The sequence below is a fragment of the Vigna unguiculata genome, chromosome 1 (genome assembly GCF_037176805.1).
Source record: "Vigna unguiculata cultivar grain cowpea cultivar isolate G323 ecotype 2 chromosome 1, ASM3717680v1, whole genome shotgun sequence".
Classification (NCBI taxonomy): domain Eukaryota; kingdom Viridiplantae; phylum Streptophyta; class Magnoliopsida; order Fabales; family Fabaceae; genus Vigna; species Vigna unguiculata.
The window spans coordinates 47,347,925-47,374,062 of NC_140792.1; the positions used below are offsets into that span (position 1 = coordinate 47,347,925).

Consider the following 26,138-nt stretch of genomic DNA (forward strand, 5'->3'; position numbering starts at 1 on the left):
CATGTTATTGACCTACTTACTATTATTCTTCGTATGATGTTGCCCATAGATACATGTATTATATTTTTGCCTCATTCAGCTAAGAGCCTGTTCCTGATCGAGGAATTTGATTTGAAGTTATTATGCCATAGAAAAATAACTAAAAGTAGTTTCTTGAAAGAGCTACACTCAACTGTGAATTTTGTTGTGCCGATTAACACCATCAAAATAATCTCTAAGAGTGAGTCGTAAAAAATAATTTATTTTCCTATTTTTTTAGTTTTTATCGAATTTTTTTTCTTCGGGATGATGAGGATATATAGCTCTGTCCGAAAAAAAAAATTGATTAAAAAAATAAACAAATCTATTCAGAGAAAAAGGAGAGAGGGATTCAAACCCTTAATAGTTCTTTCTTTCATATTATACTGGTTTTTAAAACTGGGGCTATCAATCTCTCGGTCATCTCTCCAAAAGTTAATATATATATATTTTTTAACTTTATTTCAAAAGTTAATATATATATATATATATATATATATATATATATATATATATATATATATTTTAACTTTGTGTGGGAAAGTCTTTTAAATCTTTATTAAGGCTACTTGAATAGGACATCTGTGGTGCAAAACATTTAAATAGTGTCTGGATTATAATTTTTATTTTCTATTGTGTAGTTTTAAGGTATTTGTCCTTTTTATTGGTAAGAGTTAACGGAATGAATCGGAATACACAATTGCTGCTTTCAGCTTCCTGGATTGTCAGTTTTATTTACTTTAGAAATATATACATTTAAGAACACTTTTTTTTTCAATTCTGTAAATAAAGAGATATCTATATTATTAAATTCATATTTTACATTTTAAAATATAATTATTAATTAAATTTTTAAAAATTGATTATTATTTTTATAAGTTTTTTATAAAATCATCTTTCTTGTCTTTTTTAATATTTATTCATAGTTATTCTTTCATTTTTTATATATTTTATTTATTTTTAATAAATATAATTTTATTTTATAAATTAATTTAATAAAATTATAATATTTTTAATAAATATAATTTTATTTTATATATTAACTTAATAAAATTATAATATTATTATCTATTAATATAATATCACATCACGATGCATAGTATTCAATTAAATATATAATTTACCTATAAAATTATTAATTTATTTGGTGACTTTTTTCATTTTGATTACAATGTTTTAATAATGCTTTGAAATCGGTCATTTGGGATATTTGTGACAAACATAGCTTTACAAAAAATCTTAATAATTGTTTTTAGTAATTAAAGGTTATAATTGATTATAACAAGTAATAATTAATAATTAATTATCATAACTAAGGTTAAAAAGTAAAACATACTTATGGATAAAACTTTTTGAAAGGGTTGATTTATATATACCATTAGATTTATTATAAATTCCTTATTTAAAAATATTTTTGATAATATTTTATTAATTTTATAGGATTTATATTTTTATCACAATGTATTTTTAATTGAACAGTGTCTTCTTACGAAAAACAAACAAGATAGAAATATAATTGGAGTATTTATCTAGAATAATTATTGAAAGATGACATATAAGCATTTAACATATTATATATTAAAACAAAAATAATGATTTGAGATGATATTAGCTCCTATAAGCATTTAATATTATTTATGATGAATAGTCCATTTAAACTTTTATTTATTTATATCTAGACTAATATTATTACTGATAATTTTACTAATCTAGGAATTAAAAATTTTAGTAATAAGAATTTTGCTGTTGTTCTCTTACATAAATTTATTATATTATTCTTCTTGATTTAATTATATTAGTTTATTTTAATCTCTGTCGTTTATTGAAAAAAAGAAAAATAGTGTTGGTGTAAAACATCCATCACCAATGAGTTAGCAATGTGTCTCTCACCATGACTTTTGTCAATTTCTTTTTCTTTTTTAACTCCTATGATTTTTTATATATCTACTATGTATGAGCTCTCTAATAAAAAATAAAAAAACCATATTACTTTAACCACGTCAAATCATTTACCGACCAATCAAGCATCAATAAGTAATCAATTACAAACATTAAACTCGTATACCAAATATGTTGTGTTGAATGGAACTATCCCTGGAAGCAAAATAAAATAATACAAAAAAAAAAAAATACAAGAAGAATTAGTTGTATCCTTACACTGTTCCGCTGTCCCTAAAATCAAAGCCAAGCTATTATGATGTCAGTTTTTTAATCTTTGTGCTAAACAGAACAATGGAAAAATAATCTGTAGTTTTCGGTCAAAAAATTAATATATTATGTCATTAATATAACTTTTTCAGTAAATATTATTTTTTATAATTTTATTTATTAGCTTTGTTTTCTTTTTTTCTGAGATATTAATATCTTAATGTTTGTTTCAGAGGCAGTTATAAAAAAGAACCATTATCAAATTAACCAGATCCCTGGCATGCTGATTGCTAGGCTGTAAATCTAAACATAAGTAGAATATTAATTTGAAATTTATTTTTGCTTTATTAGCTCATAAGACGAGAGACTTCTCTACTGTTTCTGTGTCGTTTATTTTTAATTTTTTCAAAGGAATTCAATTCTCTTCTCGTTCTGATTCTCACCAAGCCCGCTTTATTAGTGTCAGAACCTCCTTTTATTTTTCTTCCCCCGTAGATCTCTCCCTCTTTTCGCTTTAGAGGGTCCAACTTGCTTCCAGATCTCGCACCGATTTGTACCACTCTGTTGACTCTTCTTCCTCTTCCAATTCAATCGCCGCTGCAGATCTCACTCTGCCATCCAAGCCGTCATGGCGGCCGCTAACGCTCCGATCGCCATGAGAGAAGCTCTCACTGTGAGTTCTCCGAGCTCTTCGTTTTTTTTTTTTTGGATTTCTTGAGCTTAATTCGCAACTCAACTTGGCAGCTTACTTACAACTACACCTGCTATCTTTATAACCGATTATAACCATCAAAGTTTTGCAAGTCACTCTTACACTTTACTAGACTTTTATTTTCCGTATGGAGTGTTCCGCAACGAATTCGATCGTGTTGTAACGAAGTTCACTGCGCTGCTTTGTTTTCTTATTTTTGAGTTATCATAGATCTAGATGTTTCTTGAGTTTATTTGTTCTGAACTGTTGAGTGAGATTGTGTTGTGAATTGAGAGTGATGTGACCTGTGTCGCGTGATTTGTGATTGCAGTTGCCGAGCATTGGCATAAATCCGCAGTTCATCACGTTCACGCATGTGACGATGGAGTCCGATAAGTATATATGCGTTCGAGAAACGGCTCCGCAGAATAGTGTGGTTATCGTTGATATGAACATGCCGAATCAGCCCTTGAGGAGGCCTATTACTGCAGATTCCGCTCTTATGAATCCCAATTCCAGAATCCTTGCGTTGAAAGGTTGGATACTAGTTCGTTTTATTCTTCTCATAAATTTGTGACTTCTGTTTGTGGCTAGTAATGTTGTGGATATTCAACTAAAGCCATTTCGGTATTGAGTTGCATTTTTTATGGTATTGTATATATTGGGCATTTTTATTCTTTATATATTTATCATCATTGTGTGAAAATAGCATAGTCTGAACTTGTTTAGGAGTGGAATGCACTTCGTGCATGGTTCAGGACTTAGTTGAACAAGACGGTCTGAGCTAATTTTGGTTTTATGATCCTTACTTTCTTTTCAAGCATTAGTTCTACTAACTAGAGTACCAAATGCGTGTGTCCTTAAGCATCCTGATCATTAGGGGTACGTTATTGGGAAACAGATGCCTTTGCTTGTTTTGCTTGATTCTTATTTACCAATTTACCAATATGATACATGATACTTGAAATTAAAAGATCATGTTCTTAAGTGATATAATTTTATCGAAGAAAACTGTCGTACTTTTGTTTCAGTTCTCACATGCTAAGCGAATATGACTATTAGGGGAAGTCACCAATATGCTATCACTTTGTCCCTATGAGGTTTATTGAAGGTGGACTGATATCATTAGTTGTAATGCTATGGACCTATTAAGTATTTTTTTCCATGATTTATTGTTCAGATAATGTATTTACCATTCACCATTAACCTATGGCCAATTAAACATTGTGATTATATATATTATTCACGATACCATCATTTGACAACCATGAAAGTGGTTGCATATTAAGAAAAAAAAAAGGCCCCTAGAACAAAGGAAAATAGCCAGCGTAAAAAGGGCTCACTGTTCATAGCATTCCAACTATTGGGATAAAATTGAAGGTTTTGTTTGATTACATCACAAGCTTCTGTTTGCATTGCATCTTAGTTAGTATTTACTTTTGGGTTATATTTGCTTATAAGTTGCATCCTTCTCTTGAAGCTCAACTCCAAGGAACAACTCAAGATCACCTACAAATTTTTAACATTGAAATGAAAGCGAAGATGAAATCCTATCAGATGCCTGAGCAGGTAAGTATTATGTTCAAGTATACAAGCACTATTAAATGATGGTTGATAACGAGAGCTTTGTTAATCCTTGTGGAATGCTCCCATTGCACGTGCAGGTGGTCTTTTGGAAATGGATTACCCCCAAGTTGTTGGGTCTTGTGACACAAACCTCTGTATACCATTGGTCAATTGAAGGTAAGAAATTGATAAACTGCAATTCCATTTGAAACTTGGTTTTGTGCTATTATGTTTTTCAGTTTATCCATTGCTGTTCAGCGTAGTTTTGCTCATCTTCAAATGTTTTACTAGGACATTTCTGTGTGATATATGTAACATGTAGGTGACTCAGAACCTGTCAAGATGTTTGAGAGAACAGCAAATTTAGCAAACAATCAAATCATTAATTATCGATGTGATCCTTCAGAAAAATGGTTGGTCTTGATTGGTATTGCTCCAGGTTCCCCTGAGGTATATCTCTAGTTGTCATCTATAACTATATATAAAGGAGATATGTTTTTTTGGTATAAACATTTTGTATGTCCTATTTTACCTTTGTAAATACTACTAATACTCTCCAAATGTCTCTTCCAATAGCACAGCACACCACAATTCACTCACTATTTATTATTGACCACCATTATCCCTTTTTTTTTTTCATTTATTTTAAAAAAGACTATAAAGGCAGAGTTTCTTCTTTTCCCTAGTAGATAGTAACTAGGTTATAATGTTTCTTGTTTTAGTTATTTAGACTTTTTCTTTTTTCTCATATTCATGTATTTATTTTTTAGTTTTTATGTTTCCTTTGGATTTATCTGTGTAAAATCTTGCAACCATTGTGTGATATTAAAATTAAAAAACTAAAGCTATGTTGGACACTTTGTTCTGGGCATGGTATTAAACCTCCTTGATTAAGTGGTCTGGGTTTAACTTTACAACCTTGTTCCTCATAGTTTCAAGCTTTTTAAGGAAAAAAATGGACTTATGTAGTGTCAACACTCCAACTCGAAAGATTCCACTTTGAGGAGGAGTTGAATTTAAAACAATTTACATAGCCTATGCCATTGGGATAGATTGTCCTTGAAAATAATCATTTTCCTTTTTACTAGAATTTGTTGGAGTCTGATCTTTTTTATTTTTTTTTGTATGTTGTGTTGTCTATAGAGGCCACAATTGGTTAAAGGAAACATGCAGCTCTTTTCTGTGGATCAACAGCGAAGCCAGGCTCTTGAAGCGCATGCTGCATCATTTGCTCAATTTAAAGTGTGTCTCTTTATGATTCTTTGTTTACTTTCCTACGTTAATTTCATATTTACAAATAAATATTTATATAGCATGTTACTGTCATACAATGTGCTAGAAAAATTAAAGTGCTTTTTGGACAGGTTCCTGGGAATGAAAATCCTTCTACTTTGATTTCTTTTGCTACTAAGACACTTAATGCTGGTCAAATTATATCCAAGTTGCATGTTATTGAGCTGGGTGCTCAGCCAGGTCTGTATAATTTTCTTTAGCACATCTGTCTCTTCAGTATTAATTAATCTGATGGAGAATATTGTTATTAGATAAATCTGACTTAATTTTACTATTTAGTTGCTCTTGTCCCATATCTAATTTCCAAGGTTACTTTTCCTGTTAAATCATAAATCTAAATTTAAACTGGTCATAAACTTTATTGAACCGAAGTTTGGAGAAGAATGACCTTTCTTAAAGATATCCCTAGAGAGGCGCCTTTGTCTTGTTATTCAAAATTCTTCAGCTCAGAATAATGATTTCTTAAACTTCAAGTTGTGGATGGATAACTTTAAGTGATCATGTTTTGCACTAGCAGTATGGAGGAGGTTACTCATTATTGGCAATAGATTCAGTTAATAATAATGAAATATACTGCTTTCTGTTGGAAAATTGGCCATGCTTCAGGGATTACTAATATTTGAATGAATGATTGGAAATCTTGAATAATGTGATGGTGACAGTCTTCTCTTGGATTTTCTATTTAATGATAAGTCAGTGAAGTTGCTGCTGTGATTATTTTCACAAATAAAGGGAGCAACATACTGAAATGAGGGTATTTAAACATGGATAGATATTTTTTATTATAGCTATAAATCATTTGTATAATTTTATCATCTTTGATTTGGTTTATCATCATTCCAGAATTTACCTTACCAATTGCCTTTGCAGGGAAGCCATCGTTTACAAAGAAACAAGCAGACCTTTTCTTTCCCCCAGATTTTGCTGATGATTTTCCAGTTGCCATGCAGGTACAAAGGTTGCTAGAATTGTTCATTTTATAAAACTGTGCAGGTATTTGATTCATAGTTTTCTCTTTTGGCAGATATCCCACAAATACAGTTTGATTTATGTGATTACGAAACTTGGTCTCCTATTTGTCTATGATTTGGAGACTGCTACTGCTGTATATAGGAACAGAATCAGTCCTGATCCTATATTTTTGACATCAGAAGCTACATCAGTTGGAGGCTTTTATGCTATTAACAGGAGAGGCCAGGTGTTATTGGCTACTGTTAATGAGCAAACGATTGTGAATTTTGTCAGTGGTCAAGTATGTATCTGATCATGTTATCACTTTCCTATTGTAAAGGGGAAACAAGGTGACATTTCAATCAATTTCATTTTTTATTGTCACAGCTAAACAATTTGGAGCTAGCGGTTAATCTTGCCAAGCGAGGAAATCTTCCTGGTGCTGAGAAATTGGTATGTCAGTTTTCATATTGAACTTGCTATTTTGTCATTAGGGTGCTTTCAGGACTTAGGATGGTGCTATGAAATTGGATCTCACGTGTTATCTTTGATGGGATTTTATTTAATTGGTAAATGGCAACTTGTTTAATATCTGGTATGGTCGTTCTACTGTACAATGCACAAAGTTTTAAGGGTCTTGGCAATGAGTGTCATAAAGGTATTGATTAATGAATTAGTAAATAAAAAGTTTTCAAAGGAAATTATAGTGTGATTGCTTTGGAAATTAATGAAATCATGGAGAGCATTGATAACAAAATCCCATAAAAAAAATATGCACTTTGGATTCCTTATCCGATTCCATGAGACATTTGTTAGTGTTCTCCTTTAATGAATTTTTACTGATATTTCTCTTCAGCATTTACTTATTTTATTCTAGCTAGTACATATCTTTTTAACAGAATCATCCTTCTGTTGCTGATATTTTATGTATCTCTTTAACACCATCAATCTTTTTATGTAGAAATTTTTTATGCATCTAAAAGATAGATGCATGGGCCAAAGGAGTTTATGTGAGTGACCTGAATTCTGTATGGCCACAAACGTTTCTTCTTTAGTCCTTTACTTTTTTTTCTCTATTAATGAAATCTGCACGCTTATTTTTTTGATAATTTTTTGGTATTGTTTGATTAGAGAGTGTCTTAGCTTCATTTAAACTAGTTTGTTTTTTATTGTCTTTTTTTTGTGTGAATTTTAGTCATTAACATGCCTATTTATTGACATTATAGGTGGTTGAACGATTCCATGAACTGTTTGCCCAAACAAAGTATAAAGAAGCAGCTGAGCTTGCAGCTGAGTCTCCACAAGGAATCCTTCGCACTCCTGATACAGTTGCAAAATTTCAGGTTTGGTGATAAGTTATGGTGCTTGTTTGTCTTTCTGTTCAACAAACTGAATGCCAATCAAACATTCCAGGCATTGTCATGTATTTTTGTTTTCAAAAGTGGGAAAATCCCATTGAATTTGGTTACAACAGAAGAATAGACACACCCATAGCCATCAAATATTCTGTTTGTGCTCTTTCCTCAACAAAATGAACCTAAACATTCATCTTTGCTTGTTTTTATAGATAAAGGATTAAAGAATTTTGAACTGTTTATCCTTTTTCATGGTCAATTAGACTATCATGGGTGAAGTGTCACAATTTGTTCTATGTGGCAGAGTGTTCCTGTGCAAGCTGGGCAAACTCCTCCACTATTGCAGTATTTTGGAACACTTCTGACAAGAGGAAAGCTGAATGCCTTTGAGTCATTAGAATTGTCAAGGCTGGTAGTAAACCAGAACAAGAAAAACCTTTTGGAGAATTGGTTGGCAGAGGACAAGCTTGAATGCAGTGAGGAGCTAGGAGATCTTGTAAAGGTAGGTTGCATTTGAAATTTTGAAATACTTTGAATTGATTGCTTTTCTTATTTTTTTGCTTTTTGTTTCATTCTATTTGATTACCTAATAGTATATTTAATATGAAATGGGATTTTTTTGATAATTTTGATTAATATGTTCAAATGTAGACTGTGGACAATGATCTTGCTTTAAAAATATACATCAAAGCCAGAGCTACTCCAAAAGTTGTCGCTGCTTTTGCTGAGAGAAGGGAATTTGACAAGATTCTAATATACTCTAAGCAGGTAGAGGCTTGTTTATTTATCAAATTATACTGACTTTTGTTCATCAGATTATTTGGTGCTTCTTTTGTTAACTTCTTTGATCTCTGGCCTAGAGTATTTTAATTGGCCGTTATATTAACAACATTTGATATCTTATCTCAGCTTTTACTGGAGCTATTTGTGCCTGATAATTTTCATTACTTTTGGGCTACAGGTTGGTTACACACCTGACTATCTCTTCCTTTTGCAAACAATTCTCCGGACAGATCCTCAGGTATGAGAGTACCCTATGTAGTTCATTTTCACTATTTATGTTGAGCTATTTCTTTGTATTTCCCATTGTCCGCCACTCTGTTAGATAACTGATTATCAAATTATATATTTTCTGAATAGAATCCCTACAACTTTATTTTATTTTTTCCATCTCAATTTACTGAATTTGGTAGTTCTACTAACTAATTCAACAACTCCATTTTTTTCCATTTTGGTTTGTAGGGTGCTGTTAATTTTGCATTAATGATGTCACAAATGGAGGGAGGTTGCCCAGTTGATTACAACACCATAACTGATTTGTTTCTTCAGGTTGTTTATCTACTATGATTAAGTCATTATTTTATTTTTTTTACTGGAAAATGTTAGTTGTTAGATGATTAAGTCATTATTGTGGTGATTAGTAATATAATATTCCTGCTTCACGATCATTGATGTATGAAATGTTTCTTTATGTGGCATTATCTTGATTTCTATGTACAAGCACTCGCCTAGTCCTTTCCTCATTGTTTTAACTATAATTATTTATTATTGATTGACAGTTCATGTATTACCTTCTTTTTGTCCTGTTCAGAGAAATCTGATCCGTGAGGCAACTGCCTTTCTCCTAGATGTTCTGAAACCAAATCTACCAGAACATGGGTTCCTTCAAACCAAGGTGTTGGAGATAAATCTGGTTACTTTCCCTAATGTTGCAGATGCAATTTTGGCTAATGGCATGTTCAGTCATTATGACCGTCCTCGTATTGCGCAACTTTGTGAAAAAGCTGGTCTTTATGTGCGAGCTTTGCAAGTAATGACTCACCAAATGTGTTTTATTCTTACTTTTTTTTTCTTATTTAACCCACTAGCCTCGTCTTTTTATTGACTACATTATTTTTGATGCAGCATTACACAGAGTTGTCAGATATAAAACGTGTGATTGTAAATACACACGCAATTGAGCCACAGGTTTGTGTGCTCCCTTGCTTTTATAGTTTATCTATTGAAACATTGTGCTAGTTTAAAAAATACTGGTGGTTTTTCGGTTCTTGCAGTCACTTGTTGAATTTTTTGGCACTCTATCACGAGAATGGGCATTAGAGTGCATGAAAGACCTATTGCTGGTCAATCTTAGAGGCAACCTACAGATTATTGTGCAGGTATGAAACTATCATTTTCTTCTATAACATGAAATTATTAATATTTGATTGATAACTAAAAAGCTTATTTATATCTGTCTAGGTTGCCAAAGAATATTGTGAACAGTTGGGCATTGATGCTTGCATAAAAATTTTTGAGCAATTCAGATCATATGAGGGGCTGTATTTTTTCCTGGGATCATATTTGAGCTCCAGGTAATTCTTTCATTTTTATAGAACTGTTTTGTCTGGTGGACAAGTGATGCCATCTGTAAAGGGGATATTGTCTCATATCAGCTAATTTCCACCCTTTCCCGCTGAATATGGACAGTGAGGATCCTGACATTCACTTTAAGTACATTGAGGCAGCAGCAAAGACTGGGCAAATCAAAGAGGTTGAGCGTGTGACTAGAGAATCAAGTTTCTATGATGCTGAGAAGACAAAGAACTTTCTAATGGAGGCAAAGCTTCCAGATGCACGTCCTCTGATTAATGTTTGTGACCGATTTGGATTTGTTCCAGATCTAACACACTATCTATACACAAGCAACATGCTTCGCTACATTGAAGGTTATGTTCAGAAGGTATTATAGTTTGCATTTATAATTCAGTAGCCTTTTTATTTCTTGAATACTATCTACTTTCTCTTTTCCAGTGATAAATGTGTGCCTTGCTTTGCTTTGCTTTATAGGTGAACCCAGGGAATGCTCCTTTAGTCGTTGGGCAGCTTTTAGATGATGAGTGTCCAGAAGATTTTATCAAAGGCTTGATTCTCTCTGTTCGTTCCTTACTGCCAGTGGAGCCCCTTGTGGAGGAGTGTGAGAAGAGGTAGTATCGGTTCTCTAATCCTACTCCTTTTTGAGATCACCTTTCTAATTTTTTCTGGTGTCAATTTGTCATGCAGGAATCGGCTTCGTTTGCTCACACAGTTTTTGGAACATCTTGTAAGCGAGGGAAGCCAGGATGTACATGTTCACAATGCACTGGGTAAAATCATCATTGATAGCAACAATAATCCGGAACATTTTCTCACTACCAACCCATACTATGATTCTCGAGTTGTGGGCAAATATTGTGAGAAACGTGATCCCACCTTAGCAGTTGTAGCTTATAGGCGTGGACAATGTGATGATGAACTTATCAATGTGACAAACAAAAATTCATTGTTTAAACTACAAGCAAGGTTTGTGGGTTATATTTATATATTTTTTCTCTAAACAATTATCCTTGGATTCAATGGTTACATGCTTTTATTTGGATTACAGATATGTTGTTGAGAGGATGGATGCTGATCTTTGGGACAAAGTTCTTAACCCTGATAATGCGTACAGAAGGCAACTTATTGATCAGGTTGTATCTACAGCTCTGCCTGAAAGCAAGAGCCCTGAACAAGTATCTGCTGCTGTTAAGGCTTTCATGACTGCTGATCTACCTCATGAATTGATTGAGCTTCTTGAGAAGATTGTCCTTCAGAATTCTGCATTCAGTGGCAACTTTAATCTGCAGAATCTACTTATTTTAACAGCAATAAAGGCTGATCCATCCAGAGTTATGGATTATATTAATAGACTGGATAATTTTGATGGTCCTGCAGTTGGAGAAATGGCTGTTGAGGCTCAATTATTTGAGGAAGCATTTGCAATTTTCAAGAAGTTCAACTTAAATGTCCAGGCAGTCAATGTCTTGTTAGATAATATTCATAGCATTGATAGAGCTGTGGAGTTTGCTTTCCGAGTTGAAGAAGATGCTGTTTGGAGTCAGGTGGCCAAGGCTCAACTAAGGGAAGGACTAGTAAGTGATGCCATCGAGTCCTTTATACGAGCAGACGATACTACACAATTTTTGGATGTTATCCGTGCTGCTGAAGATGCCAATGTTTACCATGACTTGGTGAGATACTTGCTGATGGTTCGGCAGAAGACTAAAGAACCCAAGGTGGACAGTGAGCTCATTTATGCATATGCAAAGATTGATAGGCTCAGTGACATTGAGGAGTTCATTCTTATGCCAAATGTAGCCAATCTTCAAAATGTTGGTGACCGATTGTATGATGAAGAACTATATGAAGCTGCCAAAATCATATTTGCCTTTATATCTAACTGGGCCAAGTTAGCAGTTACACTTGTGAAGTTGAAACAGTTCCAAGGTGCAGTTGATGCAGCAAGGAAAGCTAATAGTGCAAAAACATGGAAGGAAGTTTGCTTTGCCTGTGTTGATGCGGAGGAGTTCCGTTTGGCCCAGATATGTGGGCTTAACATTATTATTCAGGTAAAAAATTGTTGTTTTTGTTTGGCCATTCATTAAGTAAATTTTTAACTGGATTTTTTTTTTTTTTTAGCTGTCATTTGATTCCAAATTGTAAAGGTTGAATAATTTGTTCTTTCAAAATGTATGGGGGAAATAGTATATACTAAAATGTATAAATATGCTGTGACTTGTGGTGATTGGAAGGTTTTGTGACCATTACTTGAGTCTGCTGCTTTCCGATGCTTGTTAACTCAATTTTGATTGTGGATTTGGTAGGTGGATGACTTGGAAGAGGTCAGTGAATATTACCAAAATAGAGGTTGCTTCAACGAGCTAATATCCCTCATGGAGAGTGGTTTAGGATTAGAACGGGCACATATGGGTATCTTCACTGAGTTGGGAGTTCTATATGCTAGATATCGTCCTGAGAAGCTTATGGAACATATCAAACTATTTGCAACCCGGCTCAACATTCCAAAGCTTATAAGAGCTTGTGACGAACAACAACATTGGAAAGAGCTGACCTATTTGTACATTCAATATGACGAGTTTGATAATGCTGCAACAACCATCATGAACCATTCACCTGAAGCATGGGATCATATGCAATTCAAAGATGTTGCTGTCAAAGTTGCTAATGTTGAGTTGTATTACAAGGCCGTTCATTTCTATTTACAAGAACATCCAGATCTTATCAATGATGTTCTGAATGTCCTTGCTCTCCGAGTTGATCATGCACGTGTTGTTGACATCATGCGAAAGGTAGCATTAATACTGGCAACATTTTCACCAGTCGTTTACTCTATAACCTTTTTCTATTTCAATAATGAATGTTTCCCGTGTCGTATTATAGGCTGGTCATCTCCGTCTTGTCAAGCCATACATGGTTGCAGTTCAGAGTAACAATGTGTCTGCTGTTAATGAAGCCCTGAATGAAATATATGTCGAGGAGGAAGACTATGATAGATTGCGCGAGTCAATTGATTTGCATGATAACTTTGACCAAATAGGCCTTGCACAGAAGGTTAGCTGCATTTATCCGGTGTTGACTATTTTCAATTCAATATTAGGAAGCTGATAGATTATCTATTATTATCTGAAATACAGATTGAAAAGCATGAGCTTCTTGAGATGAGGCGTGTTGCTGCTTACATTTACAAGAAGGCAGGTAGATGGAAGCAGTCCATTGCATTGTCTAAAAAGGATAACCTTTACAAAGATGCCATGGAGACAGCCTCACAATCTGGTGACCGTGAACTTGCTGAGGAGTTGCTTGTTTATTTCATTGATCAGGTACCAAATTCAATTTCAACGGCATATAATCCTTTCTTTAGCAACATTTCGTTCGACATGTTTTATTTAAAGACTAAGATACTAAGTTATTATGCTTTCGTTATCTATATTGACACTTGCAGTACTCACCGCATCATATGCAGTTCCTAAAAGTTATTGGCAATTAGTACTGTTACTGATTTTTTTTAAGCTTAAACTCAACTTAGTCTGCCAGTTTGATGTTAAGAGTTTTGTTATCAACGCTCACTTTCTGAAGAGTTTTATTCTGAGTGAGGTCAATATAGTGTAATATTTTTCTCTACATGCGTATGCAGGGAAAGAAAGAATGTTTTGCCTCGTGTCTATTCGTTTGCTATGATTTGATCCGGGCAGACATTGCTCTCGAGTTGGCCTGGATGAACAACATGATTGACTTTGCCTTCCCATATCTCTTGCAGGTTTGTATTCCTTTTGTGCTGCTTATTTATTACTTAAATATACATTGACCTGTATGTCTTTTTCATTGTGTTATCTTGTGCTTTCTTTAACTGTCTTCTTTTTAATGTTGTAGTTTATCCGTGAGTACACTGGCAAAGTTGATGAACTGGTGAAGGACAAAATTGAAGCTCAGAACCAAGTGAAGGCTAAAGAGCAAGAAGAGAAGGAAGTAATTGCACAACAGGTAACTAGTTTCTCCATTTTGTTTCCTGCTTTAGTTGGTATTTTCTATCTCCTTGATGATCATTTATTGAACATTCTTATTTGATTGAACTCTATGATATGAATACCCATATTGCAGAATATGTATGCTCAGTTGTTGCCTCTTGCTTTGCCGGCACCACCAATGCCTGGAATGGGAGGAGGCTTTGTCCCTCCCCCTCCAATGGGTGGATTGGGGATGCCTCCAATGCCTCCTTTCGGTATGCCACCCATGGGCAGTAGCTACTGACAGGAAAGCGGGGCCTTGAACTCAGGTGTATACAGAGAGCAACGTAGCAGCTTGGTTGTTTTCAAACATTTTCTTCTGGGATTTTAATGCAGTATTCTTTCCTTGCTTCTATTGGAGGAGGTTCTAGTCAAAATAATTTCGAGTTTCTGTTCGGGGGTTTGTGTCATATTTTTGTAATATTTTTTTTATAGTTGAGGCATTTTTTGGGCTGCTCTTACGAGCTAGCCGAGGATTTTCTGTATGTAGCCATTTTTCTTGTATTAAATGATGTCCAAAGTATAATACGAAATAGACCGACTTTGACTTCTAGCTCATGTTTTTCATGGATTTGTTCCACTTTTCCTTGTGATGGAAGCTACCTGATTGAAGCTGGTTGGCATGCTGTTTGTTGTCTGCATCTTATCTTCTTTAAAATGCGTGTTTTGTTACCACTTGATTTCAGGTTTGATCTTGGTTTTGAATTGGTACGAATTTGTTGTACTGTTTTTCATTTGTTTTACAATATCTACAGTACTATTTACTGCTCTTTTTCTCTTTTTTTATTCAGCAAGTACTATTTACTGCACCATCCCTCGCACCCCACAGCTTTTAGGGCATAAAATGTGATTGTAAGTTTTCATGAATAGTATATTTCGTTGTGCATAGTATACTGATAGATGAAATGTGGTATTATAGTTCGTTATGTGTATTATATTTCGTTAATTTTTTAAATATTCTGTTATACATGGTTGGTGATCCTAATGTAGGCGTCTAATCATTAGGATAGCTAAACTATGCGAATCTATAAAACAATCTTCAGACAACGTAATCTAAGAACCTTGAAAAATAAACTGGAGAAATTTATTTAAAAATTTAACTTAAGCAAAAAGTAAAATATGTGTATCATTTACTTTTTGAACTTTTAAACCACGACACTTGTAGTATTTTTGTGAAAGGTAAATTTTTTTAAGGATGTGTTGCATCGGGTTTAAGTTTTTTTTTTTTTTTTCTAGCAATCCAGCTCAACTTAATTATAATTGAGTTGAAAGTTGAGTAATTCAAAAGAAATAAAAAAGGAAAATTGTTCAATATAAATACTTTAAAAATATTTTAATAGTAATGATAAGTATATGATGACAACAATATGTATACATGTATTGAAAATATTTATATAATATCATTTTTATAATAAAACTATTAGATAAATGATATTTTGTATCTATTATTTATTATATAGTTGAGTATTAGATTCTTCGAGTTTGAAATTTATGAATTTGTACTAGCTCAACTTTAATTAGATATACTAAATTAAGCTGTATCAAATTTAATAACTTCATTTAAAAAGTATAATTGAGTTCAATTTGTATATTAAGCACAATATGTTTGTATTCTTAATTTTTTTTATGGTGTTGTGTCATGTGTATTTACATCCTAGTAAACAAAAAAAATGTTACTTGGTAAAAACAAGTTTATTGAATTGGTTTAGATAAATTTAAAAATAGAAAAACCTAAATTATTTAATTTTTCTTTGTTTAATCAATTGATTCCCAAGCTAAGCAAACGTGAAAAAAAAAACTTTGTCAAAAGAGATTATGTCGTTTGTGTAGAATTTGAGTGTGGAGTGAAATTTTATGAATCGTATATAAAAAGATGCCATTTTCTTTTATTCGAAAAGAAAATTACGTGTAGTCACGCGCTATGTAGCGTGTGTCAACAGCAATTTCAGTCCTGAATAAACAATCCAGTGGTAAGAGGAAGACCACTCTTTGTGGCTATCCATGGTTGGACTTTGAAAGACTCTAAGAAGATGGCCATATCTTTAAACTCCATAGTTAGCTTCAGCTCAACGGTAACTGCTTCCTGCTCTCACACTTCACCATTCACTTTTCCTTTTAGTTTTCCTGTTTTCTTGCTTTTCTCATTTCAGATTCTTGCTTTTCGTTTCCAATTATATGTGGGGTGTTTGTGCACCCTTTCTGGCCTTCTGGGCATCTTTGAATGTTATTTGTGACAACGGTGTCAACATATGCATCAAGTGCGGGGACTCGAATTGGTGAAATTTTATTATAGTTGCCAAAGTTATGGATATAAGGGAACAATTCTCATAAGATTGAGTTTTGTTCAAATCCACAAATCTAAAAGTAGAGGTTCAGGAAAAATCAGAAATTTATCTGTGTAACCCCTTTGTATTGTAGGGTTTTGGTGCCTTTTTTTTTTCTCATAACTAATGAAATTATGAGCAGTGTGTATCTTCATTCATTACTCAAATGTGTAGTGGTAATACAATTTTATTTCAAGCACTTCAACTAGAGTTAGAGTGGGATTCTCTGGTATGATTTTAACAATATATCGCATCAAAAACTCTATTGTTGAGAAAGATGGATCAATAACAAGTAAATAAAGCAATACTATGCAACTAGGAATTTGCTGATGTACCAATCATATGGCAACAAAGCCCTCTGAAACAAAGGGGGCACCAGGGGAATCATCATGTAATTATCAGTTATTTGTTTATCATAGGTCACTTTAGTATGATTCAATCATGCCATTATGGAATCTCGTTTTTCTGATCTCTTACAAAAGTCTTTCATTCTCCATTAGAAGCTGGAAACCAAGTATCATGATGCATCAAGATATTCTGTTGGAGCTTCTTTACCAAAGGCCACTCAGTTTACACCCTTCTCGTTGGTGGTATCTAGATCGAGAAAGCTTGTCAAAGAAAGAAGATTCAACCATTGTCTTCCAGTTGCAGACAGTGATCAGCTTGCAGCAGACAACAATATTAGTGAGGAATTTGACAATGCAGAAAATTCAGCAACCAATGATGAGTTATCATCCCTGAAAGTTGATGCTGAGTCAGTTTCTGAAACATTAGAGTCTTCCAATGGTTCGATTAACCAAGAGCAAGGATCATCATCATCAGCAACGAAACGAGGTTCCCTTACAGCAAGAGAGCGGTTAAAGGCGGCTCGAGCCGGCAACCGATACCCCCAATTGAAAGCATCTAAAGCAGACATGAACAGCAGGGTGTTGGAGGCTTCAAAGCAAAGTGACAAAGGGAAGAGAAAACCTGGTCTTCCAGAGGCTCCAACTAATCTCTTTGATGATAGCAAACGAGGGTTGTCAACAGGCTTCACTTTTCAGTTTCCTGGGGGTGCTGATCTCTTTTTCATTGTACTTTCTTTTGTTTTGATCAGCTCAATCATGTTTGCAACAACTTTCATTGTGTGGAAAGTTGGTGCAATCCACTTCAATGAGTACTGATATCTCTTCTTTCAGAATTCAACATAAAAGTAGATATTTCTTCTGCTGCTTCAAACTTCATCAACTCCTGCTGTTTCTTCATCTCATGTTTTTCATTTCTTAGCTCCTCATATCTTCTTAGTTAATTGTTTTTATCATCATTAGAAAACAATATATGATGCTCAACATTATACCTCTCATTTTATCTTTTTCTTGGTGATTTTTATTCATTTTGTTTTTCTTTTCAATTCTCATAGTATAGTATTGTTGGATAGAAAGATAAAAGAATTATTGTGGAGTCCCTGGCGGTTCATTGGTGGTGAGTGTTAGGAATCCAATTGTGAATCTAAGTTTTATATTGGCTAAAAATGATAAAGTAGAGCACTATATAAGGATAAAAATCCATAAAATTGTCTCAAGATTTTTTGTTGAGAATAGTATCAATACCTTGTTTGGTTGGGTTTAGGTCTCATTAGTGTTGTATCTCCTAGTAAAACCTCCTCTATAAGGTGTCATTGTCATATAGCCATAACAAGCACATTATTATGATTATTTGTATGTGTCACTTATATAAAAGGTTACTGTTTCCACTTAATTATACATATAGTTTCTCCATTGTGATTAATGAATGATTTTAGTTTTTTTTATGATCATTTTTTTTTGTCAAAATTAATCATTCAATCTGTCAAGTTCTATAATTTAATTCTTCCATTGCTTTCACTTTGCGTAAAATGATGCATTATTTTTTTTTCATTTACATTCAAAATACTTAGTAGCTGGAATAAGTTTGAGATAAATTTGTGAAAGGTTTTGAAAGTTTAAGCAAATTGAAAAAAAAAAATGGGATAATGTAAAGTGTAAGGTTTGCATCTTGAAGAAAGAAAAAATATTAAAATTTGTAGCATAGGACTGAAATACGTTGCATTTAAACTAAACTAATTTGACTTTGTTTTTCTTATATAATTGGGATAAAATAAACTTTCACATTTAAAATTTTTTTCCTACAGAAAAAAGACAGTCCAAAATCCAATAGAAAAAGTACTGTTTAAGTCGAATAAAATTATTGTAAATGGAAAAGTTCTTCTTTTAACTTTTTTGCTTAATTTAATTTTATACATAGTAATCTTCAGAGGCATCTTTTAAGTTTATGTACACAGTTCAAAATGAGTATAGTTTTTCCATAATTAGAGAGTTTGGGGGACAAAAATGATGCAAGTTGTACTGGACCAGAGGAGTGATTCGGTTGCAGACTGAGAGGACAAGTGGATTTTGGTATCGGGTCGGGGAGGCACCGACCGAGGGAGAATATTAACCGAATTAAGTTCTGTGTTTGGTGTCGTTTTTAGGAGTTAATGAGGTTGTTATATCCTTAAATATTTTAGGAGTAGAAGATAATTTTGTTTCTGAGAGATGTTGTTATTTTTAAGAAATATTTTAGAATTAGATAAGGGGTTTTCTTTTAGTTATTATTTGGTGAATCTTGGGATCAATATTTTGTAACTGATTATGATATAAATAAGAAGGTTGCTCCCATGGTCAGAGGGGGGGAGATTTTTTGACCTAAGCAAGTTTTAAGCTATGGTTAAAAATATTTCTTTCTTTTTTGTTTTTGGTTAAGAATTATCTGGCACTTTTCTTGACCAGAACACAAGTAAAACACAGTATACAAGGATGACACTAAGGAAAAAATATAGAGTATTAACATTTTTATATGAAGGATAATTCTTATTCAAATTTTAAAGGAGACAAAATAGGAAATATACTTTCAGTAGCAGTGAATTAAATTATTTATATTACCATTTAAATATAAATTATTATATGTGTGATAAAATCTTTAATTTTAAAATAGTATTTAACTCTCTTAATTTTCATAAACAGACCTTAATCTGTACTTATTTTTTAACTGATCTTTAAATTTTATCTCTCTTTCAATTCTGTTTCAGGTGTAGGGACCAAGAGTCTACCACAAACCTCTTCAATTTTACTATTTCCCTCTCGAAATCTCCCTTCCTCACAACTGATGTAACTTCTTCTCCAAGAAATCTATCTCCTTGCTCGATCGGTCGAACAGACGATCGGGGTACCTGTCTAAAAAACTCCGATGCTTAAGTCAATTGATGGGCCGATCGGTATATGAGTGTAACTGCAGTAATAAATGCAAAATTAAGATCCTCACCAACCTACCTTTGAGCCCTATTTATAGTTTCCGGTGTGGGCCTGTGATTAGGGTTCCTTAATCACGGCCCAATGATCCTCTAATCAAGATTACTGACTTGTTTAACGTTAATTAGTCCAGTTGACTGGTCTCATTTGGCCGTTCGACCGATGGTCGCTTGACTAGACTGGTTATCTTTTGATTTTAACAACTTTAAGTAAATAATTAATCCATACAGCCGATCGACCGATGGTCACATATAAGGCGCTACGCGAACCACCTAGGAGACTGATCAACCGATGGATCTCTATGGGTTGATGCGCGATCGACCTGGGGACCGATCAAACGATTGTCCTTTACAAATTAAAGCGTTGTTCGTGTGGGACCGAGGAACCGATGGTCCTTTACAGCGATTCGTCATTCATACGTAGGGCCGATCGACCGATGGTCCCTTACGGAGGACCATGTAGTTCATACACACGACCGGTCGACCGGTGGTCCTATATAGTTCATCTGTGGGGCCATTCGACCGATGGACATGTTTTATATACGAGCCCTCCCAACCTTGTTCGATGAATCGGAGGACTGTACATGGTCGATGGCCCGATGGGGCATACGGTACAAATTCCATAGGAAAACAACCATAAATTTTACATGGTTTAAATAAAACACCTCAAACTTTTTCAATACATCGTAATTGATTCTAAAAAATTACCCTTCTTTTCATAGAGTCTCTTACATCAAGTTAAATTATTTAGTTTAAAAATAGATTATTCATTAATCTTTTAATTCTTCAGTTACAATTATTTTCTTCACGTATTAACATATAGTAAAAACGTGAATTTAAAAAAAATTAAAAAATGACGACCAAAATAAATAAACAAGCTTTGTATATTGCGTAACTTAGTTCTAAATTTCATTATGTTTTGTTGATGGAAAAGTGATTTATAAAAGTAAAACTAACGATTGATTGGATTTAAAGTAAATTATCGATTGAGAATTCAACCCAATTTAATATAAGAACCCTGTTTATAAAATAGATAAATTTTGAAAAAATTAAATGAGATGAAATTAAAGTTAATTTATCTCTAGTTTCAAATAAGATAGAGCTTCAAAGATGAACTGGAATAAATAAAATTGAAGAGTCAATTTATAAAATAAAATAAAATTATGAATGTTAAATACTTTTTTCCTTTAGTAACAGTTATATAAAATAGATTTTAATTGATTAACTGTGTAAATTTACCCTAAAATGTATACTTTTAGTCTTGAATATAAAATAAATAATAATATAATAATTCAATTAATTGTCACTTTTTGTTTGTCGATTTTTTTCATTGTTTCTAATGTTTCTCATGTTTAAAATTTAAGACAGTAGTGATTTATATTTTTATTAAGATCAATAAAAATTAGTTATGCATAAAAAAATCAATAAAATGTGTTATATGTTTTTTATTTGTATATTAAAGACGAATTAAAAAAAGTTGAAGTAACAGAATTTGCTCACTTACTTTAATGCTCATTATTATTTGGTACTCATCATATTCATTATTTCCTCATCTAGACACTATAATTCACTGTTTATTCAAAATCTCATCACTCTCGTACGGCTTCTACATTAAAATTCATCAATAAATTCATACACACACCCTAGTACCACTAAAACTCATTATTCACAATTTAGGCAACTTACATTTTAATTACTCCTACATTTTACTTATTTAAAAATCCGCAAATAATTATTTAACAACAATATTCTTACATGTTTAAAGTGTTTGTATTTTTATTATTTCATTTTATATTGACCATATCTTCTAATTTCTCGCAGTCATCCTCTTCATTTAAAGGATAATCTTGAGAATTGTTTTCTTTTTCATAAAATAAAAAAATACTATAGACTGATCCCAAAAAAAAAAACTGCACCAAAACAAATCAACAATAATTACCAACATCATGATGAATTTGGATTTTTTTTTGTTCAAAAAACTATGACTATAACGACCTTTCAAAACAAAATTTATTTTTTTATAATTATAAAGAAAATACTTTTCAAACATTTCTAAAAACTAAATATATTTATACTTTTTTCATAGTCATTAAGTTTTCCTTAGTGACATAATTCTCTAGTTTACTAATTAATCTATCAAGATGCTCATTTATTTAAGCTATTTATTATTTCATGCACAAACTTAAAATTGAGTTTCTAATTATATATTTGAGACTCAAAGTTGTACGTGAATTGTATCTCATTGCATGATATTGATAATACTTCAAAACCTTAGTAGAATGCATTATGAGTTCTTCTGTAAACGTAGTGTGTATTTTGAAGACACAATTAGGTTTCATAATCACTGTAGCATAAAATAAAGATGTCGGTGTAGCCACACTTAGAAAGTTGAATTGAATTGGTGAAATTTGCATTGCAGTGCAGGGAAGAACAACTACTGTTTGTCGAAATGGGTTGTTTATTATGTGAAAATGGTGGGTACGGCACAGACACTGCACCACGATCAAAATGTTGTTGATGATTAACTATTTTCGTTCATTTCAATTCAATCATACAACTATTTACACTTTTATCTGCTGCAAAGCTCACTCAATAATACAGCAAGTGTACCTTGCGAAGCACAGAACCATAAAGGTTGCAAAAAAGATTGCTTCTGCCATCTTTTTTCGTTCTGCATTGGATTCAAATTCAATGTTCTTCCTTCATTCTTGCAGTGTACTAATTACAGGCTTCACTCATTTGAAGATTTTTTCACCATCCTCAGTGGATAAGCATCAGTACCAACACCAACAAGAAGCAGGGAAGATTGGATTGGATCCTACAATATATTTTTCTCGTTAATTTGAATCTGAGTCTTCTCAAACCAGAGAAAAGAGACAAGGATCGGGTTCCAACATAAACTGGTTAAACACATGTGCTTCATTTCTTGACATATTACAATTTCAAGAGACGTGTTGTCTGTGTTCACTGTGATCCTTTTGGTTTTCCATATTTTTATCGTGACACTTAACTTGCCGACGGGGTGTATGTGTTTGTGTCAATGTGATTATTGTAAGATATACTGCAGATATGTTCTGAGATGATGGGACCCAGAAAGGCTTTGATGAGACAGATAGAGAAGGAAAAAAATTATGAAAAAAGAAGTGAAAGAAGAAAATACGGAACCATAAGAAACCACACACACAAGTTGTGTTGTATAACAAAGTGAGTGGTTGATCAGAAGTCGTGTCACTCTTTATTATGAGTTGCAATTGTGAGTGTGTATTGGACCCTACATGCAAGTAATTGAGCCTTCTTTGTTTGCTAGCAGACATACTAAGCAACCCTTTCTTATCAAAGTGTATAAAACTAGCCTTCTTTTACCGAGTCCCATGCTTTCAACTTTGAACTTCAAATCAAGATACATGAAGCTAACCAAATCTTGTCTTAGGATGGATACACAGCTGGACTAGTCAAGTTACTTGCATAGCATAAAATTGGTAAAATGGACCCACCAACTGTCTTCAACTTAAAGGGCAAATCGTGTACTAATCAGGTTACATCATGCGTTTGTTCAATTCATGATTCAGCAAATCTTGGGCTTTTTTTTTTATCTATGATCCTATTATGTGTGTGCTTATTTTCTTTCGGTAACCCTTTTCATCTTGGCTATCATGACAGGGACTAAAACTTTGGTTGGAATAATTGTACAGGGACACGGGTGAATGAAAGCGTGAAAGCTTAATTTCACCAAATTTATAATTCAGTGTGGAAGATCTTGCAGTATCTTTGATGAATGGGATCCACCACCACAAGCCTAGACACCACTTTCGTGTAAGCTCCAGTGCCTACTTTTTTACTTTATCAAACGATCAACCACTAAAAAGTATATATTTAAACAACTGATGAAGGTTGATGTGTGACTTCTTCTTTGGTACAATGACTGACTTTATTTCAGGTAACATCTAGGTAAATGTTATGAAAATACAAATGATTCTTCTTCTATTGTTTAAGTATATGTGCACTGCTATCTGAATTAGTCATGTTTGGCACAAAAGTTCAAGATAAGTAAAGCAACACCAACACGAGTTCTTATTCGGTGGGATCTAAGCTAAACATCAAGAGAGATCCAACAGCTATAATTATCAGTGGATCAGATAAAAGACTTTGTGGTCTAATAAAAATAAGAGACAATGAGTCTCTGATCATCATCCACTACATCAACTACTGACTACGTAACAGTGTTTCCCAAGTGTATTTGGCAGATACTACTCATGCATACCATTTCATTTCTCATTCAAATACGAATAATATTAGCTTAGTAGGTCAGGTCACCTCTGTCTTATTCTTTTACTCTTCGTTTTCCCCTCCTTCTAAAGTCCAAGTTCGTTAGATTTAGCGGAGGGAAAAATTTTCTTGTTGAAGTGACTGACAGGTACAGCCAAAATCGATTATCATTTTGACCAATGAAAGGGTATTGCTTATCACAGCAGTCACCATCAAGATAAGAAGATGATCGACCATTATTAGTGCAGCAAACAGTAACTATGGATGGGAGATAAAAGGCTCAGAAATCATGGAAGAAACTTTAGAATGGTTTCCATTGTGACTATGGAGAACTACTATGATTCTGGCTGGCACATGGGCACCACCTGGGCTCAATGCAGTGATCATTCTTCTTCCTTCGCAGTTCCTACACAAATACTTCCTCATGTCACTGACTCTGCCTCTCTTCAATTTGGTGAGTTCCACTCATGGCCACTTCCCATTGAAGGCGCTGCAGAAGACAGAGCAATGAGTGCTTCCAAGAGTCACAGTCAAGCTGAGAAAAGGCGCAGAGACAGAATCAATGCACAGCTTGCAACTCTCAGAAAACTTATTCCCAAGTCCGATAAGGTAAACCTTTTTCAGTTTTCATGAGTGGCATACTTAGTAGTACTATGAAATACGAACAATCAGAGAACAACATGGATTTTGTTCATGGCATCACTTATATAGAGGGAAACATGTGTGACCAAAGATGCTAATTTTAACATCTGGGTACTTGCAGATGGACAAGGCAGCTTTGCTAGGGAGTGTGATAGAGCATGTGAAAGATCTAAAGAGAAAAGCCATGGATGTTAGCAGAGCTTTCACAGTTCCAACTGAAATTGATGAAGTATCAATTGACTGTGATCATGTTGAAGATGAAAGCTGCACTAAAGTGAACAAATTGAAGGAGAATATTGTGATCAAAGCTTCTGTTTGCTGCGATGATCGACCAGAACTGTTCCCTGAACTCATCCAAGTCCTGAAGGGGTTGAGACTCACTGCAGTTAAAGCTGACATAGCCAGTGTAGGTGGTCGGATCAAAAGCAAATTGGTGCTTTGTTCTAAGGATAGTGAAGAGGGTGTTTGCCTCACCACTCTCAAACAGTCCCTCAAATCTGCTGTCACCAAAATAGCTTCATCATCCATGACATCTAATTGCCCCACCAGAAGTAAGAGGCAGAGATTCTTCTTGCCTTCTCGTTGCCTACAGTAATTTAATTATTTATTGCAAAATCATTTTCTTTTGCCCCTAAGGGTTATTTCAGTGGGGCAATTATTTGCTTTATTTTTCAATATTTATATACCGATAACATATATAGCTTTTTCCATTAGGAAGATGAAATCATGAAATATTAGTTCTGTGCCACCGATTAAACCATAGTTAAAGAGTGAGAAATCGGAGTGTGGCCTCCTCCTGCATCAGAAATAGAAAAGAGGCAAATTGATTTTACCTATCATGCAAGTAATAGAATGAGTGGGTGAGTAAAAGGGTGAATAACGTAGCAAGAGAAAAAGAAAGAGGAAAAAAGCAAGCGATCATTGAGTTGCTCGTTAATTCTTAGCAGACAAATGTTAGTGTTAAATCACTTCACGTATGACTTTAAGAATTAGATGTGATCAATGCATTCAGAAAATATTGGCACGTCCACTCAAGTAGTTTTCATCTTCTCAATCACAACACCAGATATTTCCTTTGTTAATTAATGAGGCCAATACTGAAAAACTTTCATGCTGTGTGAAAAATATATAATATTTCTTTAAAATAGTTAATTTGCCGTTTTTTTCTCATTTCTCTCTCAAATTCATAATTTTTGTTTTTGCATGTGTTTGACAAAT

The 26,138-nt window shown here is 33.4% G+C and overlaps 3 protein-coding genes across 4 annotated transcripts; all 3 read left to right on the forward strand.

Moving 5' to 3' along the window:
• Positions 1-2,542: 2,542 nt before the first annotated feature.
• LOC114191436 (clathrin heavy chain 1) lies at positions 2,543-14,937 on the forward strand. Its single transcript, XM_028080609.2, has 29 exons — positions 2,543-2,839; positions 3,189-3,393; positions 4,338-4,426; positions 4,522-4,600; positions 4,746-4,873; positions 5,567-5,665; positions 5,788-5,896; positions 6,587-6,666; positions 6,741-6,968; positions 7,055-7,120; positions 7,894-8,010; positions 8,327-8,524; positions 8,674-8,790; positions 8,984-9,043; positions 9,265-9,351; positions 9,614-9,832; positions 9,928-9,990; positions 10,077-10,181; positions 10,264-10,376; positions 10,492-10,744; positions 10,852-10,988; positions 11,065-11,343; positions 11,426-12,428; positions 12,684-13,169; positions 13,261-13,431; positions 13,515-13,700; positions 14,015-14,137; positions 14,251-14,361; positions 14,479-14,937. The coding sequence occupies exons 1-29, from the start codon at positions 2,795-2,797 to the stop codon at positions 14,626-14,628; spliced, it is 5,106 nt and encodes a 1,701-aa protein (XP_027936410.1). The 5' UTR covers positions 2,543-2,794; the 3' UTR covers positions 14,629-14,937.
• A 1,345-nt stretch (positions 14,938-16,282) lies between these two features.
• LOC114195299 (uncharacterized) lies at positions 16,283-17,931 on the forward strand. Of its 2 annotated transcripts, none has more exons than XM_028085754.2 (2): positions 16,283-16,456; positions 17,209-17,931. In XM_028085754.2, the coding sequence occupies exons 1-2, from the start codon at positions 16,415-16,417 to the stop codon at positions 17,869-17,871; spliced, it is 705 nt and encodes a 234-aa protein (XP_027941555.1). In that variant the 5' UTR covers positions 16,283-16,414; the 3' UTR covers positions 17,872-17,931. The 2 variants fall into 2 exon arrangements, with proteins under 2 accessions (XP_027941555.1, XP_027941634.1); XM_028085833.2 differs by having other exon boundaries at positions 16,293-16,456; positions 17,212-17,931.
• Positions 17,932-24,308: 6,377 nt separating this feature from the next.
• Positions 24,309-25,668, forward strand: LOC114173704 (transcription factor bHLH51-like). Its single transcript, XM_028058255.2, has 2 exons — positions 24,309-24,887; positions 25,042-25,668. The coding sequence occupies exons 1-2, from the start codon at positions 24,543-24,545 to the stop codon at positions 25,513-25,515; spliced, it is 819 nt and encodes a 272-aa protein (XP_027914056.1). The 5' UTR covers positions 24,309-24,542; the 3' UTR covers positions 25,516-25,668.
• The last annotated feature ends 470 nt before the right edge of the window (positions 25,669-26,138 follow it).

Coding starts and splice junctions, on each gene's coding strand:
- LOC114191436 (XM_028080609.2), top strand. CDS start 2,795: ATGGCGGCCGCTAACGCTCCGATCGCCATGAGAGAAGCTCTCACT. Junction 9,044..9,264: donor TTCTCCGGACAGATCCTCAG/GTATGAGAGTAC, acceptor TTTGGTTTGTAG/GGTGCTGTTAATTTTGCATT. Junction 9,833..9,927: donor TTTATGTGCGAGCTTTGCAA/GTAATGACTCAC, acceptor TTTTTGATGCAG/CATTACACAGAGTTGTCAGA.
- LOC114173704 (XM_028058255.2), top strand. CDS start 24,543: ATGGGAGATAAAAGGCTCAGAAATCATGGAAGAAACTTTAGAATGGTT. Junction 24,888..25,041: donor TTATTCCCAAGTCCGATAAG/GTAAACCTTTTT, acceptor GGGTACTTGCAG/ATGGACAAGGCAGCTTTGCT.
- LOC114195299 (XM_028085754.2), top strand. CDS start 16,415: ATGGCCATATCTTTAAACTCCATAGTTAGCTTCAGCTCAACG. Junction 16,457..17,208: donor TAGTTAGCTTCAGCTCAACG/GTAACTGCTTCC, acceptor ATTCTCCATTAG/AAGCTGGAAACCAAGTATCA.